Source organism: Stegodyphus dumicola, chromosome 1 (genome assembly GCF_044657685.1).
Source record: "Stegodyphus dumicola isolate Sdum_Otavi_A_Nest chromosome 1, ASM4465768v1".
Lineage (NCBI taxonomy): Eukaryota > Metazoa > Arthropoda > Arachnida > Araneae > Eresidae > Stegodyphus > Stegodyphus dumicola.
The window spans coordinates 189886573-189902698 of record NC_140768.1 but is presented as its reverse complement, the minus strand read 5'-3'; the positions used below and the strand labels follow the sequence as shown (position 1 = coordinate 189902698).

The 16126-nt window shown below is 32.1% G+C and overlaps 1 protein-coding gene across 3 annotated transcripts in view; it reads left to right on the top strand.

Moving 5' to 3' along the window:
• Positions 1–16126, top strand: part of LOC118189122 (multidrug resistance-associated protein 1-like) — a 190529-nt gene that overhangs the window by 76812 nt on the left and 97591 nt on the right. For all 3 annotated transcript variants that reach the window (XM_085824093.1, XM_085824104.1, XM_085824099.1), the window contains one exon: positions 15743–15946. In XM_085824093.1, the coding sequence (XP_085680219.1) occupies positions 15743–15946 (204 nt within the window). The remainder of the gene's footprint in view (positions 1–15742; positions 15947–16126) is intronic.

The window sequence follows — 16126 nt, the reverse complement described above, 5'->3', positions numbered from 1 at the left end:
TTTGAGACCATTTATTTACAAAATAGGATGGATGGACATGAATCATACAAGCTTTTCCATTATCACCCCTTATTTATATTCACTGTATTCAAAGGGCACAGACTTAAGGAAACAGAAAATTACTTCTAAGTAATGCTCATTATCATTTGTAATTAACTGTTTGATTACATTGTGTTTAATTTCTACACTGCTCAAGAAAAAAAATGGGACAGTCTTATATCTCCCGATCTACTGGGCCGATTGACAAAATTCAAATTGCATTCTTCATGTCTCGAAAGTGCGACTTAGGATATATATTAGATTTATATATAGCACTATTCTAACATAGGTATTTTGACACAAAATCGGACTTTTTCTGAAATAACATACCAATTTTTTTACATATTTTGATTCTACGACTCAAATTACGCCTAGATATGAAATTTTGTAAAATTTGGAGCGAAATTTACGGAGAAATTCACAAATTTATGTTGGCACTTTTTTGTCAGCTTGCGCCAAGAATAGTTCACTTGGCGAAATTCTTAATATATGGCAACCTAGTTTCCTTTCCCGTAAGCGGAAAAAAATTCACCATCGTTCCTTTTTTCCAAATAATATTCTTTATATTATATTTTTAATTATAACTTATTATTTTAAGTAATTTTTTCTTTTTCGAATTTCATTTTAATTGTTTAAGTTGCATGGTGTTTTTTTTTTTTTTTTTTTTTTTTTTCGAATAACTGTTTTAAAAATTTCTGCTTACCTATTCGAACTGCGTAAATAAAGGTGCAGCAATTTTTTTTTTTCAAATAGTTTTCTTTATATATATTTTTTGTCATACTTATTATTTTAGGTAATTTTTAAATTCTTAACTTTTATTTTAATTGTTTGTGTGGCATTGTCTCTTCAGATAATTGTTTTAAAATTTTCTATTTATTCCTTCGAATTGAGCATTTAAAATATATTTATTAATATAAATTTTCCAGAATTTGATTTTATTTATTTGAACTGCGTTTCTTTCGGAAGAATACTTTGTAACCCAGACTACGATGAGTTTGAAAACTGCATACTATATTAAAAGAGAAAATACAGTAAAGCACAGTTTTACACGCCTTTCAATATTCCGTTCAGAAAAGATATATATAAATAAGCGAGATGTATAACCGACATTTTAACTTAAAATTACTTGCATACACTGCTTTAAACAGTTTTATCATTGTGCCCATTGCTTTACACAATTTTATCCTATATTTGGCTTCTTAATTGTTATTCATATTTTATTCAATTTTTTTTTTTTTGAAATCGTAAAAATCAAATATCATAGAATTAAAAAGTTTTAAATTTAAAAAAAAAAAAAATACAAATATTAAATTTTACCGTAAAATGTATTTTTTCTTCTCTTTTTCTTCAGGCATTCTACTTTATTCTTGCTCTTTTTCTTCATTCTACTTTATTCTTGCTCTTTTTCTTTAGGCATTCCGCAAGTATATTAAAAAGCATCCAAATTTTCGAAATATCTTGATGTTTCTGACAATCATTTTAAATAAAGTTATCGCCTTCCATTTCATAAAGGCCCACAAATGGCCGAGCGGTAAAGTCGCTGAACACTGATAGTTCACTCCAGGGTTCGAATCTCGGTAAACAGGCTGGTTGCATGGGCATTTTCGTGGATTTTCTCATGTGTACGGTGTATGCCAGCTGATTTCCCTTAGAAAGTTCTTCACAAAGGCATCCTTCCTTTTAGGCAGATAGCCCTGCTTTGACGTAACTTAATAATTCAATTCAATCCATTTCATAAATATTTGGTCAGAGCCTTTATCAGTCTTTAGAGGCTAAACATTTTGAAGGTATGAGATGAAAGGAAAGAATGGTTTCATCAAGAGGTTTTGGTTTATTTAATTATGACAAAGCACACTAGGGCTATCTGCCTAAGGGAAGGGATGCCTTCGTGGAGGACTTTGTAAGGGAAACTGGCTCGCATACACGTTACACATTGGGAAAACCACGAAAATGCCCATGCAGCCAGCCCGTTCGTGGGATTTGGACCTCGGACAGAACTACCAGTGTTCAGTGACTTAATCGCTCGGCCGCTGTTTCATCAGGAGGAAAAAAAAAAAACATCTTTAGGTGACATCCACATACATCACTGGATAAACTCCTGAATCTTCAAATAATTCGAATGAGAAAATCATGGGATTCTCCATTTATGATACGCTATGATGTTCTATAACATAATTTAAATTTATACAACCATATAGTCTACACCATATTGTCTTTTCTGTTAACCACAAGCTCAATTGATGGTATTTGCTGGTGTACACGTCCAAGTGTTTTTTCTTTGAACACCTAAATTCATTGAAGTATCCTGAAAGTATCTTCAAAAGCGTCCAACTTTTTGAAACATCTTGGTATGTCTGACAGCCAAATTTCCCTGCAAATTTTTGCTTACTTTTCTCCCTAATTTTCTTCTTTCCTTCTACAGTTATTTTCAGTGCACACACAAGAAAATTAAGATTTTTCGATTGCTAGACTTCCATATATTTTGCTTTCTTGTCAATTTTTTAAAATATCAATTACATGAATTGCGTTTCAGCTGAAGACAGCTTTTCATTTTCTAGTCATTTTAACTATAAATAAAGTTTAAAGCGAAGTCCAAAGGATAAATATTTTAATTAAAAGATTTTTGCTAAATGAAAAAGAAATGAACAGTCCAGCAGGGTTAATTCTGTACCACCGAGTAACCCGATTCTTATATCGGCTGAAACAATCTAAATCATATTAAAGGTCATGTTTTTTTATACAATCTATAACGCGAGAGAAAAATTAGCTTCTTAAAACATTCTTTCTAAGAGGATTAATATAAAAGATTATATTTATATATATATTTTTAAAACTGGGACTTGAACCAAACTGTGAAATTTTTAAAGTTTAATTTACATGGTGGTTATAATTAAAGTTCCAATTTGAAATGGTCATAAAAGGAAAACTACCGTACCAAATGTTATCAAACTTGGGAATCGTGTAAAGGAGGTTATGGGAATTTATTTTCAGCGAGGAAAAAATAGTTAAAAAAACTTATCACCACGGGAAAAATAACGCTGTATACAAGATTCTTAAATGAAATAAGACTCGAAAACATCTGCTTAAAATGTGTTTAATATTTTCCGAAACGTGTTACAAAGCATGTTCAATGTAGCGTCTAGCATTTTCCGAAAGCAAGTTAAATCCTGTTACTGTATTCTCAACAGCAGCTCTTAGCATATCGGGAGGAATGTTACGGACATGTCAGTGTTTAACATTTTTCATTTCTGCCAAATTGTTTAGATTATCACCATAAACAGTGCTTTTGAGAAAACCCCATAGCTAAAAGTCACAGAGGTTGAGGTCTGGTGGGAAGAGGGGAAGTGTTGGCCTATAAGACGTTCATTCGTGAAATGTTGCCTAAGTAAGTGTGCAACACACGTGAGGTGGAGCCCAGCCCTGCATAAAAATCGTAGTATCTAAAATGCCACGTTACTGCAGTTCATGTATCACGAAACATTTTAACATTGACTCTAAGTGAGTTGAAATCACAGTAGTCCAGCTGTCGACTGTTCTTCAGAGAAAAATGGTTCAGTTATAAAACTAGCTGTCATTCTGCTATGCAATCGAATGCAGTAGGAGAATGCAATGGAACTAGATAGATAACATGAGGGATTTTTTTGGCCCAAATCGATTAAAAGCGTTTTGAATCAGTATCTTCATGTTTTAGGGCCGAATTCAGGCTTAAAAAATTACAAATTAGCGATCTGTAAGAAAACAATTTCCAGATTGTGCGAACCCAGAACTTGTGCGAGTGATTTGCGATCTAACATTTTCTAATCGCTAATTCGTGGTTTTCACGGACTAATTTCTCACTTACACTCGACGTTTATCGAATTTAACGCTTTAAAATGGTAATTTTCTTACTTCAAAATTTCTTAAGGGTATGCAACATATTAAACCCATGTAACACAAGGTTAAGTTAGATTCCGACCCATATTTCGTTTAAAAATATTGCATACAGCGCCATTTTCCCCCTGGTGGTGAGGTTTGGAACTTCCCTTTTTTCGCGGAAAATAAATTCCTATGATCTCTTTTATACGATTACCAGGTTTCATAACATTTGATCCAGTAGTTTTTGTTTTATGACCGTTTCAATGTGGAACTTTAATTATAAACACCCTGTATATTATTAAATTTTAACTGAAGCTATGCGTTATATGTATACCATGCGTAAGATTTCGCTTTTATGGAAAAAATAAAGAATCAAAGCAAATATACTTAGGATAATGGAACAAAACTGAAAAATTTCCCCTCCCTCCGAAAATAAAATATTGAAATTTCGACCTTGAATTTATTGGATTATCGAAATATTCAATGTGACCTATCTTGTAAGTCCTAGTTCCGACAACAATTCCGTCAAAAATTCCGAAATACTTAAGCTGATGTAAAAGATTTAGTATATATTCACTGTATGTTAGTAAAGTAATCAGAGTGTAATAAAAATAGATTATAGAATTTACGCTGATGCAACTTTTTGTCTGACTGCACAACATGTAATGGAAGAGAAGGCTTGTAGAGATCTGTTTTTGACATGCCTCTAAAAGTAGATGTCATACTCCTTTTGTCTCTTCAATATCAAAAAACTTTCCTTTGAGAGGCAACTTTAGTTTTTGGGAAAGAAAAAAAATCACAAGAAGACAAATTTGAAAAACATGCAGGACGATTGAGCACACATACTTATTTTCGGAACAAAGCGGTTCTCCGACTGGTTATTGAATAATGAAAAGATGCATTGTCATGCAATACAAAACATCTGGAATACGTTGTCTGACTGAAAACGTAAGATTAAAAGTCATCTGCTTAATTCACAACCATTTACAAGTCAACTACTGGGGCAATTGCAGAATCGTTTTGATCCTGAGCTTCTAAGACAAACCTTATATCACTGGATTTAAACACTTCTTTAATCTTCCGAGAACGTTCCTTCTTTAATCTTCCGAGAACGTTCCTTCTTTAGCTCATATTCCAAGAATATTAAGTGAATACAATTATTGCAAAAGAAAATGAATATTCATTTGCACTACGGCTTGCTAGTTCTGCTTTTTGTGTCTAAGTATACAACAATATTTTAAATATTTACAAATAAAATATTAAATTGGAGATTTAATTGGAGCCTCACCAGTTGCCTAGCATTTGAAGATTGTTAAATACTAATTGTTTACTAATTCAGAAGTCAAACAACAAAAATCATTTGCGGTTTTGCAGCTGAAGATGATGGTTCGGTAAAACCATCGAAACTAGTCCTGTAAAAATTTTGTAGGTATAACGCTAATTTTTGTTGTTTGACTTCTGAATTAGTATTTATTCGGCGTGTTATTGTGTCTTAATTTACTAATTGTTTGTTGCGAAGTCTAACCGAGGGTTTTGCATGGTTAGTTTTCGTAGTTTTCTAGGTTCTCTTTACAAAGGTTCTCTAGGAAAGCATCTTAACCAAATAGCTCCCATATTCTTTCTATGTTCAAATAACCAACTAACCTAGTTTAAGCGCGATTTCCAAATGGAGTTACCAGCAAAACCCGAATACTCATTAAAAATCATGTACCTTGCCAATCGGGAGTAACATGAAAGATACGGCGCCAATAATTGAATTGCTGTTACGGTACGCTGTTTCTAAATTTAGATGGTCTTCCTTAATTAAATAGCCCACCAGCGGCCGAGTGGTAAAGACGCTGAGCACTGGTAGTTCGGTCGGAAGTTCGAACCCCGCGAACGGGCTGGCTGCATGGGCGTTTTAGTGGTTTTTCCCGTGTGTAACGTCTATACGAGCCAGTTTACCTTAGAAAGTCCTCCACGAAGGCATCCCTCCCTTTAGGCAGATAGCCCTCGTGTGCTTTGCCATAATTAAAAAATCCAATCCAATCCTTAATTAAATATAATTGATTTGTAACTTCTACTAGAGCTGACGGTAAAAATTGAAGTGCAGATAAATAATATCGAGTGCAATCTTGATTAATATAAATTAAAAGTTTTGCATAGAAAAATATTTGCATTCAGACAGAAAGTTTTTTGAAATATTTGCAATTACTTTATAAGAAGGATTTATTAATAACCGTAATAATTACTTATTATATTACTGATGATTAGGATTCAGTTCTTGACAATTACATTCTAAATTAGAATTTTAAGGATATAATGAAAATAAGCTACGCACAAAAATACATTTTTACAGATTAAATTGACATTAAATACAAAAATACAGAATGTTGGGTGTCGTTTATATAATTATTCTTGCTTGTCCACAGAATCTGCTGACTTATCCAGCCATTAAGTAGCTGCAGATCCTTTCTACATAACCATTGAACTTCCATTAATTCAGTCTCTACAGGGTTGTATGTTTATATCATAATTTGACTTTTATAAAAATGATTATTCTAAATCTTATATTTCTATAAAAATATACTGTGCTTTAAAAATATGTATGATAGTGTCTGCCGCTCTTTCAGCCACTTCAAAAGCAACAGTTTGTTTAGAAATAAATTATGCAGTTAATGTCATAAAATATTTTCATTAAATTCAAATAAACATTAAACGAAAATTTTCAGTTTTAGACAATTCGTTTTAAACGAAGTAAAGTAGCAGACGATAAAACGCCGAAGGTAAAAATTTACTCTTAGAAACACGTACTCTTATTTTTTTTTAAAAAAGGAAGAAAGAGAGAAATTTAAAAAAATTGTTAAAAATTTGAATAATATCATCTATAATTTAAAAAATAGATTTTCATATAGTATTAATAAATATTTATTACGCCTTATTGTGGGAAAACATTTCATATAATTAATTCTCCGTAAAATTTTACTTGAAATTTAAGGTTAAAAATAGCTGTGGCAATTCAGTGTAACAAAAATCCATAGACCGCATTTGGCGTTATTATCGCTCAAAAAAAAGATGCCAAATTTCAAAAGCGAAAATATGTAAATTCGTGTATATCTTAGAAAATTTTGAATAAAAAAGTCTAATTTTTTGCAGATATGCTTAAAAATACACCTACTTTATGATGATGGTAAAAATTTTATAGGTTATAATTCAAAATTGTTTTCGAAAAATTTATAAAAATTATTTAAAAATAGAAATTAAAAGAATAAAACACAAAAAATGGGTAAATTTTATTTGGAATGAACCTAAATTTTGAAATGTGAGAGAAAAAATAAAAAAAGTTTAGTAAAAAAAGAGATATTAATAAATATTTGCCAAATTCAATTAACATTGAGGAGCTAAAATTTTGAGATGTAATATTTTAAAAACTACTTGTACGACTTTTACAAAACTTGGTATTCTGGCATAATTTGAGCCGTAGAATCGAAATATGGAAAAAAATTGGTATGTTATTTCAGAAAAAGTCCGATTTTGTGTCAAAATACCTATGTCAGAATAGTGCTATATATAAATCTAATATATATCCTAAGTCGCGCTTTCGAGACATGAAGAATGCAATTTGAATTTTGTCAATCGGCCCAGTAGATCGGGAGATATAGGACTGTCCCTTTTTTTTTTTTTTTTTTTTGAGCAGTGTACCTTGATCAGTTTGTATTTCTTTCGGGAAACCCATTCTAATAAATATTTGTAACATGGCTTCAATAACTGACATTGTGCCAGTATTAGGAACAGGTACAGCATCTGTGTATTTTGAAGCTGAACAAATAGCTGTAATTAAATATCTATTTCCATTCGGTGTTATTGGTAAAGGGCCGCATGTGTCAAAGTTAATTTTTGAAAATACTTCTGCTATAATTGGTACTAAAATCAAAGGTGCTTTGGCTTTATCATTAGATTTTCCCACTCTTTGACATATATCACAAGTTTTAACATACTCTTCTATTTCTTTATAGCAATTAGGCCAGTAAAAGTATCTTGTTAATCTATGTTTAGTTTTGACTCCGCCTAAATGTCCAGATGTGCTATCATGACATAATGACTTAATTTGATCTCTTTATTTTTCAGGAATAACAATTAATTCCCTTTCACTTCCATTTTTATTGAATTTCTTTTTCACCAACAACCCGTTCTCCTTTACTTTGAAATCATTTGTCTTGGTGGAATTTTCATTTTTAGCTTTGTTCAACATTGACGCTAGATTTCTGCTTTGATGCTGAGATTCAGTTAATTCCCTTGAATTAACATTAATCACTTTCTTAATTTCTTTGTCTTCCTCAATCAGTTTGCGGTAAAATATCTTCGTCAGTCTCAATAAACGTCAGTTCTAGTTTCTCCATTTCGTTTTCTCTACTTCGATCTTCTTCATGAGATCTTTTTACTTGAGATCGTGTCATTTATTAATTTTCTAAATTTAAGAATGATTTATTTTTTAACAATTGGGCAGTTTTGTTACCCAATACATATCTGCCGGGATCATTTGTAACAACAGCTGCCTTTGTCTTTATATGACCAAGTTCGCAATTAATTTCAACTTCCACTAATGGTAGACACACTAAATGGTCATTTAAAAGATATTGTACCCAGACATGTTCTCCAGTCATTTTTGTGTTATCTATGTATTTACGAAAAATAACATTAACAGTGGCTTCCGTGTCTCGAAGAATAGGCATTTCCTACCCATTAACTAAACCATTAATTGTATATGTCTCTAATAAATCATCATTCGAAGATACGTAATTTACCTTTTCATTTGGTTTTAAGCGAGGACACTGAGGCTTAAAATGTTCGTATGACCCACACTCGAAATAACGTGGTCAATATCTTTTGTCATATAAATTTTCTTGGTTCTTGTTTTGAAATTGACTTCTTCGTCGGTGATCTTTCTGGTATTTTGAATCATCCCATTTATCAGAATGCTTAAAATGAGGCGGATGCTCTTTTTTCTTTTCTTTTCTTTTTTTTCTTTTTTTTCTTTTTTTTTTTTTTTTTCACAAAATTATCATAACGCGGTTTAAATGATCCTTTGTTAATTTTTTCAGTCTGATTGGCAGAAAATTTCGGTTTTATTGTTTTTCTCACATCTTCAAAATCTTCAATTTTCTTAACCATTTCATTAGGTGAAATGATGGTTGTCCATTGATCCATAAAATGTTCCTTGAAATCAGGAGATGTACGCTTTTTAATTTGATCAACCAGCATGAGATCTTTTAGCTGTTCAGAAGTTTTAATGTTTAATCTGTTAAGCCATCCTTCTAAATAATTCTTTAATTCATAGCAGAAATCATACCAAGTACTTTCAGTAGATTTTTGGTGTTTATTAACTAGTTGTCGAAATTTTCCGCACTCAATTTAAATCGTTGTAACAGTAAAATTTTTACATATTCATACTTTTTCGCGTCCTCTTCTGGTTTTCTAGCAATAAGCTGAACAATGTCAGGAGGCAGCAATGAAATAAGTTGAGTCACTTGATTTTCAGCAGGTATATTCATTATTTTAGCTTGACGCTCAAATAACACCAGAAATAAACGTATTTCATCTTCTTTAGTGTTGAAACGTGGCATGACATCGTGAATTCTGATTTTTAAAGGCTACTCAGGTAACTGCGTAGTTTCTACCGGCTGTGATGTCGCAACCATTGCTTCCAACTGAAGTTTCTGTAATTCAAAAGCTCTAATTTGCTCTTCTCTTTCACGCTGTTCTTTTTTTTCCCTTTCTTCTCTTTCGTGTTCTTCTCTTCTTTCTCTTTCTTCCCTTTCACGTTCTTCTCTTCTTTCTCTTTCACGTTCCTTTTCTCTTTCTTCCCTTTCGCGTTCTTTTTCTTCTCTTTCACGTTCTTTTTCTTCTCTTTCACGTTCTTTTTCTTCTCTTTCGCGTTCCTTTTCTGTTTCTTCCCTTTCACGTTCTTCTCTTCTTTCTCTTTCGCGTTCTTCTTTTCTTTCCCTTTCTTCTCTAATTGCTGCCAGTAGTTCTCAAGTAACTCCTCATCATAACCGGGACTTTCAGTAATCAGTTTATGCAACTGAGCAATCTTAAATTCAGGTTTCACGGTTAAACCTAACTCTTCTGCTAGTACTTTTAAATCCTATTTTTTACTCTTAGCTAAGAATGGTATGTTGACACAAGTTACCTTTATTAGGCTTCCTTTTGAAATTGAATCTAAAAGATCGTACTTGTATTAAAAATGTATAATTTCTGGCGAGACTTAATTTCTCAAATACGAAATTCGCACTAACCAATTGGAGAGAATTATTTAAACAACTTTGCCAGGTTGGCACAAAATAATATATTAGGTCGGGTTGATGTTTTAACTCACTATTCACCAGTCTTGTTAGCTATAATTATATAATTATAGCTAGGCAATACAATGGAATTTTACCCACGTCAGTTTGACAATTTTACTATCTATCTCCACGTCTGGTTGGCGAAAAAACAATTTTTGCCAGTTCGGCAATACAATTTTTACAATATACAATCTAATAAGTCGGGATGATATTACTATCTACCACACGCCTGGATGGCGAGAACTTAGACATTTGCCAATTCTGCAGTATAATCAAATCACTCTACGTCAGTTTGACTTTATTTTCCTGCGCATGCTTGGCAACAAATTCAAAAACTCAGCTAGCAGTTCTTTTTTTTATAAATGCCGGGATGGCTTGCACATATCGTTTATCAACATAAAAATTCAATACAAGTAAAAGTAAAGCATAAATAATAATTTCAAAATACTTCTTTACCACAAATATCAATTATAAACTTAAGCTGCATATTTTTAGTGTCAGTAATTTTAAACAAAATCTTACACGATAAACTATAATTCTGAAACAAAGTATTAAAATTCAGTAAAAGCTTTTTTAAGAAAACTAAAATTTAATCTTATCTTCAGAGATTATTAATATCTTGCTCTGTCAGTTTTTTTCTCGGACGCAAGTTATAGAAGCACAGAAAATAACCTTTGAATGATCCGCTTCAAATCTGGCTTTAAAACGGCAGACTTCTTACATCCATTTTTCCTTGAAATAAACTGCAATTGGATTATATCTTCTAATTTGTGTACTTTTAATTAAAAAAGAGTGAACTGGTTTTTATTTACTGAACTTTGTAAGAGAGAATTGTGTAACTTTATCAATATCCTTCTTAACAGTTGGTTGCTCTGATTGTATTGCATTAGAAAATGTTGTAAACAGGCTTTCTACCGTTATTTTTAATTGTGCTTTACTTTCAATTCTGATGAAGAAAAGTAAGAAGAAGTCCCTTGGTGGTCTAAGGAAATTGTTTGTTATAGAAAGCATGTAAATTCTGCTAGGTGAAGATTCCAGAGAGAAAGAAATGGTTTTCTTAAAAATATTTATAAAATTAAATATTTCAAATTGCGGCATAATTACAAGGCTAAATTAGCTAATGCCAAGCTTGAGTTGTGGAGAAATTTTCTCTCAACTATTAATGTTCACAATGTCTGGAAATATATATACAGTCAAAAGTCGTTAATCCGGACTCGTCGGGACTTCGGCGATTCCGGATTATAGATCATCAGTTTAAATCTGGTAAGATGGCATGCAGAAATTATAAAATTAAAAATATGAAACCGTAATTTATGAAATAAAGAGCAATTATGATCTAAAGGGTATCAAAATTTACAAAAAAAGAGCTTAATATTTATTTGTTTACTTTATTAAACTAATGACGAGGAATTTGATTTAAATCATATCAAAACGAAGTACATCGAGATGAAAAACTACTTTTGGTAAGGAATTATAAGCCAAATAAAATAAAAACATCTGCCCTGAAGATAAGGATAGTGCTGACAGATCAACTTCCAATTCATTGCGCACCATGGCATGAAATTGATAAACAGATTTCGGAATGGTTAGGTAAATAAAGGATATGCCTTTATCCATTTTTTGCAGGAATTTCACTTTTTGTTTAATGGACTTCGAAACATACTTTCGCTTTGTAGATCCTTTACATATTAGTAAATATATATCAGAAATTCTATTTGACATAATCGAAAGTTCAAGCTTACTTTTATAAAATTGCTCTAACAGTCCACAAAAAATAATAAGCCGGATCCAAGTCGAAGATTAAGGAACAACGCAATCTGCAACATTAACTGAATTAGATAATTTTAGCTTAGCTTATACCGTCCGTTATACATTAAACGCGCATTCGTAAATGTATTTTGCGCATGCGCACACGCATATTCGCAGCCGTAAAGGTCTTACGTGCATGCGTCAACGCGACGCATGCGCAGAAAGTTTGTAGCTTTCAGGTCCGGATTATGGGTGTCCGAATTAATGATTTTTGACTGTATAAGTATGGGGTTAAGACTAATTTTGCGAAAAGGATTGAGATTTCGGGAATTAAACTCCCGGATGGCAGTGTGTTACTTCGAGTTTGAGTGCTACAATTGTTGCTATAATGACAAAGAATTTCTCAAGCGATAATGCGCGTGATGATAGAAATTCTCATAGAACTATGCGTACTGAGTCTGATGGATCTTATATTTCTTTTATGGACTGTCCGTTCTCTACTTCAGAAGTTAACAGTGTTATTAAAAATCTGAAGAAGAACAAATCACCTGGGCTTGACTCTCTTTCTAATTAAATTGTATAGCACTTTCATGCGTTGTATAGCACATTTTTACACAGACTTTTCAACCATTGTTTACAATTAGCAGTTTTTCCCGCACAATGGAAGAGGGCTCGGGTTGTTTTGATTCCTAAACTTTAGATACAAGAACCCCTTATCTTGATAATATTACATGCATTAGTCTTTTGCCTACTTTGGGAAAATGTCTTGAAACTCTCTTCATTAACAGAATAAATTGGTATTTGAGACAGAAATGCTTTTATAATGATTCTCAGTTCGGATTTACTCCTCGGAAATCCGCTGAAGTTGCCATTATTCGCCTTTGTAATATCTTGCAGTGTGCAAAGAAAATGAAGCATACTACACTTCTTATTTTCCTGGATTTCAAAGGAGCTTTTGATAATGCTTGGTGGCTATCTATCTTAAAAATTTTAAAAGATGCTGGTATACCACATAATATCTATAACCTTCTTAAAAGCTTCTTGAACGAGAGGACCGCTGAGCTTCAGCTTGGGAACGAAACTAAGGTTTATTCTCTAGAAAAAGGCTGTCCTCAAAGCTCTGTATCCGGACCTACTCCTTTGGAACATAATAATAAATATCTTTTGAGTCATCTCGACGGTTGTTTAAAAAATTGCTTTTGCAGACGACTTACTATTAATTTTCCAAGGAAAGATTTTGAATAACATTCTTTTGAGAGCACAAGAAGTTCTAGATTTTGTCTCCAGTTGGGCGATTTCTCATAAACTGACTTTCAATCCTTCAAAAAGTAAAGCTATGCTTGTTCTCAGTACGTTTGATGAACAAAATATTGCTCCTTTGATGCTCGATAATTCTTCATTGGAATTTGTAGAAAATGTTAAGTATTTTGGTGTCATTCTTGACCAAAAATTAACATGGGAAGAGCACATTGAATTCCTTTCTGCTAAATGGGAAAAAATTATTAATGGCTTTCACTGAATCACCAGAAATACTTTTGGAGTAAGCTACGATGTTAAGAAACTCATGTATAAGCAGTGTATTGTACCTTTCATTTCGTACGGCTGTCGTGCTTGGGGACATGTTCTTGCCAAGAAGGTTAACAAAAGAAATTTAAGAAAGATACAACGGAGAATTCTTTTTCGTATCATTAGTGGTTATAGAACCTTAAGCTATGAGGCTACTTTTGTTCTTGCAGGAGTTCTGCCTATTGATTTTGAAATTGCATATAAGAATAATATTTTCAAGTCATTGGCAACTGATGCTTTGGAAGACTGTATTAATGGAATTGTCTCCTTCAGTGATCTTCCTCATCCCGCTACTTTAGAACCCATAAATTTCTGTGATTATAAAGAGACTGCTAAAATAAGTTTCCATATGGTTTTCTTTACAGATGGCAGCAAGATGAACAACAAGGTTGGCCTTGCATTTGTTCTTTTTGAAGGCCATTCCGAGGTTTGTTGTTTTAGACACTGTATACGGAATGAATGCACAGTTTTTCAAGCAGAACTTCTATGCATTTATCTTGCCATCAAATGGATCCACGATAATTGGACAACATCCTCAAAGTACCTTATTTGTTCTGATTCTCTTTCTTCTCTTCAACCTTTGAACAGTATTACCAGTTGCGATAAATTAGTTATCGAAACCCTAGTAACCGTTAGTTCACTTAGAATTAGAGGTATTGATATCTGCTTTGCTTATGTGCGTGCTCATCATGGTTTCTACGGAAATGAAAGAGCTGATTTCTTAGCTAAAGATGCCTTAAATTTACGCATTGATATCAACATTAGCATTCCAAAGAGTTATTGAAGTCCTTTAATTATAAATAGCTTTTAGCTATGTGGAATAAGGAATACATTTCATCTTGTAATGCTGAAGTCACCAAAAAGTTCTTTCCTTCTATTTACCATAGACTGAATTCCGAGTCTTCCCTCTCGTTAAATTTTAAAGTGTCTCAGTTTTTATCTGGTCACGGTAAATTTGCAAGTTACCTCTTTCGTTTTAATCTACAATCAAGCAATTTATGTAAATGTTCAAAAAGAGTTCCTCAGGATGTGGAACATTTGATTTTCTCATGCCCTACATTTGATGGCCCTAGATTATGTTTACAGAACGATTTGAAAATGTTCGGATTGACTTGGCCGATGAACTTACCTGTTTTCGTGAAGTCCAGACTGCTGTGCTTTTGTTCGCTTTATTTATGGATGTAACTTTTAATGTTTATTTATGCATGTAACTTTTAATGTTTTAGTTAACTTACTTCTGTAAGCCCCGTGTTGTACATATGTGGTGCACTGGGAACTTCAATTGGTACTACCAAACTTGTTCTAAAAAATTTCAGCAACTTCCTGGGATTAGGAGACCAGCACCATCGAAATTGATAATTGCACTCCTAATTTCCAGTATCTCGGTGGAACCTCCAATTAATTAAGACTGTAATGTATTTTGCAGTAATTGACAAAACAGGCAATCTTCTTATTAGAACATAAATTTTATTTCTAGTTCACAGAGATAGATAATTTGAAAAAATTCTTTTAGTGGCAAAACTTTCACACTACTACTAGCTGGTCAAACTTCAGAATCTAATTTTTAAAACAATTTCTCACGTTACTGAGCAACGGTTACATAATACAAATATGGCGTTGCCACTTCAACAATAAATAATTATTTATTAAATAACACGGTATTACAGTGTATTTTATCTTAGTGAGCTACATACATACAAGATAAATAAATTGGTTGAATCATTATGCTTTGTACCAGATTCAAGTCTTAAAGTAATGAGCATAACTTTTATGAAATCAGAGCTTACTTTAATGCCTGATAATTGATATATTAGGTAAGCCATGCAAAATACAAAGAATTAGTGGTCCTTTAATTAAACTAATTACTTTTTATTATTTAGTTTTTGACAGCAGTAATTTAATAATGCATAGCTGTTGTAATGCTTTACATTTAAAAACGTATTAGCATAACATATTGTGCAATGCATAATAAAAATATCTGGCCTAACACTCATTCAAATAATACAGTTTGCTAAAAAATATGCATATATGCATTAAATTATTACATCTGACTCTGTATATTTAGAGATTAAATTTAATCACTTTTAACTTCTGATTCTTACTCAAGATTTGTAGAGATGATGTTTGTTGAATTACTTTTCCCTCAAATGTTATTTAGTGTGTAAAATGTTGAAATACAATTCATTCAAATAAATTTCTTTTGTTTTTAGGTTCGTCTGATGAAGGATAAAGATCTGAGAACAAAGCTGATGAATGAAATCATGAATGGAATTAAGGTTTTAAAATTGTATGCTTGGGAATCTTCTTTCATAAAAGAAATTATGAAACTCAGAAATAAAGAGGTTGCCAGTTTGAAAGCTCAAGCCTATTTAAATGGTGCAGTGACTTTTGCATTTGCATGTGCTCCATTTCTTGTAAGCATTTTTTTATTTTTGTTTATTTATTTTTTATTTATTTATTTTTGTTTTGGGGGCTGTATTATATATTTCATTTGCATGTTACTTTTAAACAGTATATGAATCTCTGTGAAATAGATTTTTTGGAAAATGTATTCTGAAAAAATATACAGACACCTCACAACTTACAGTGATATA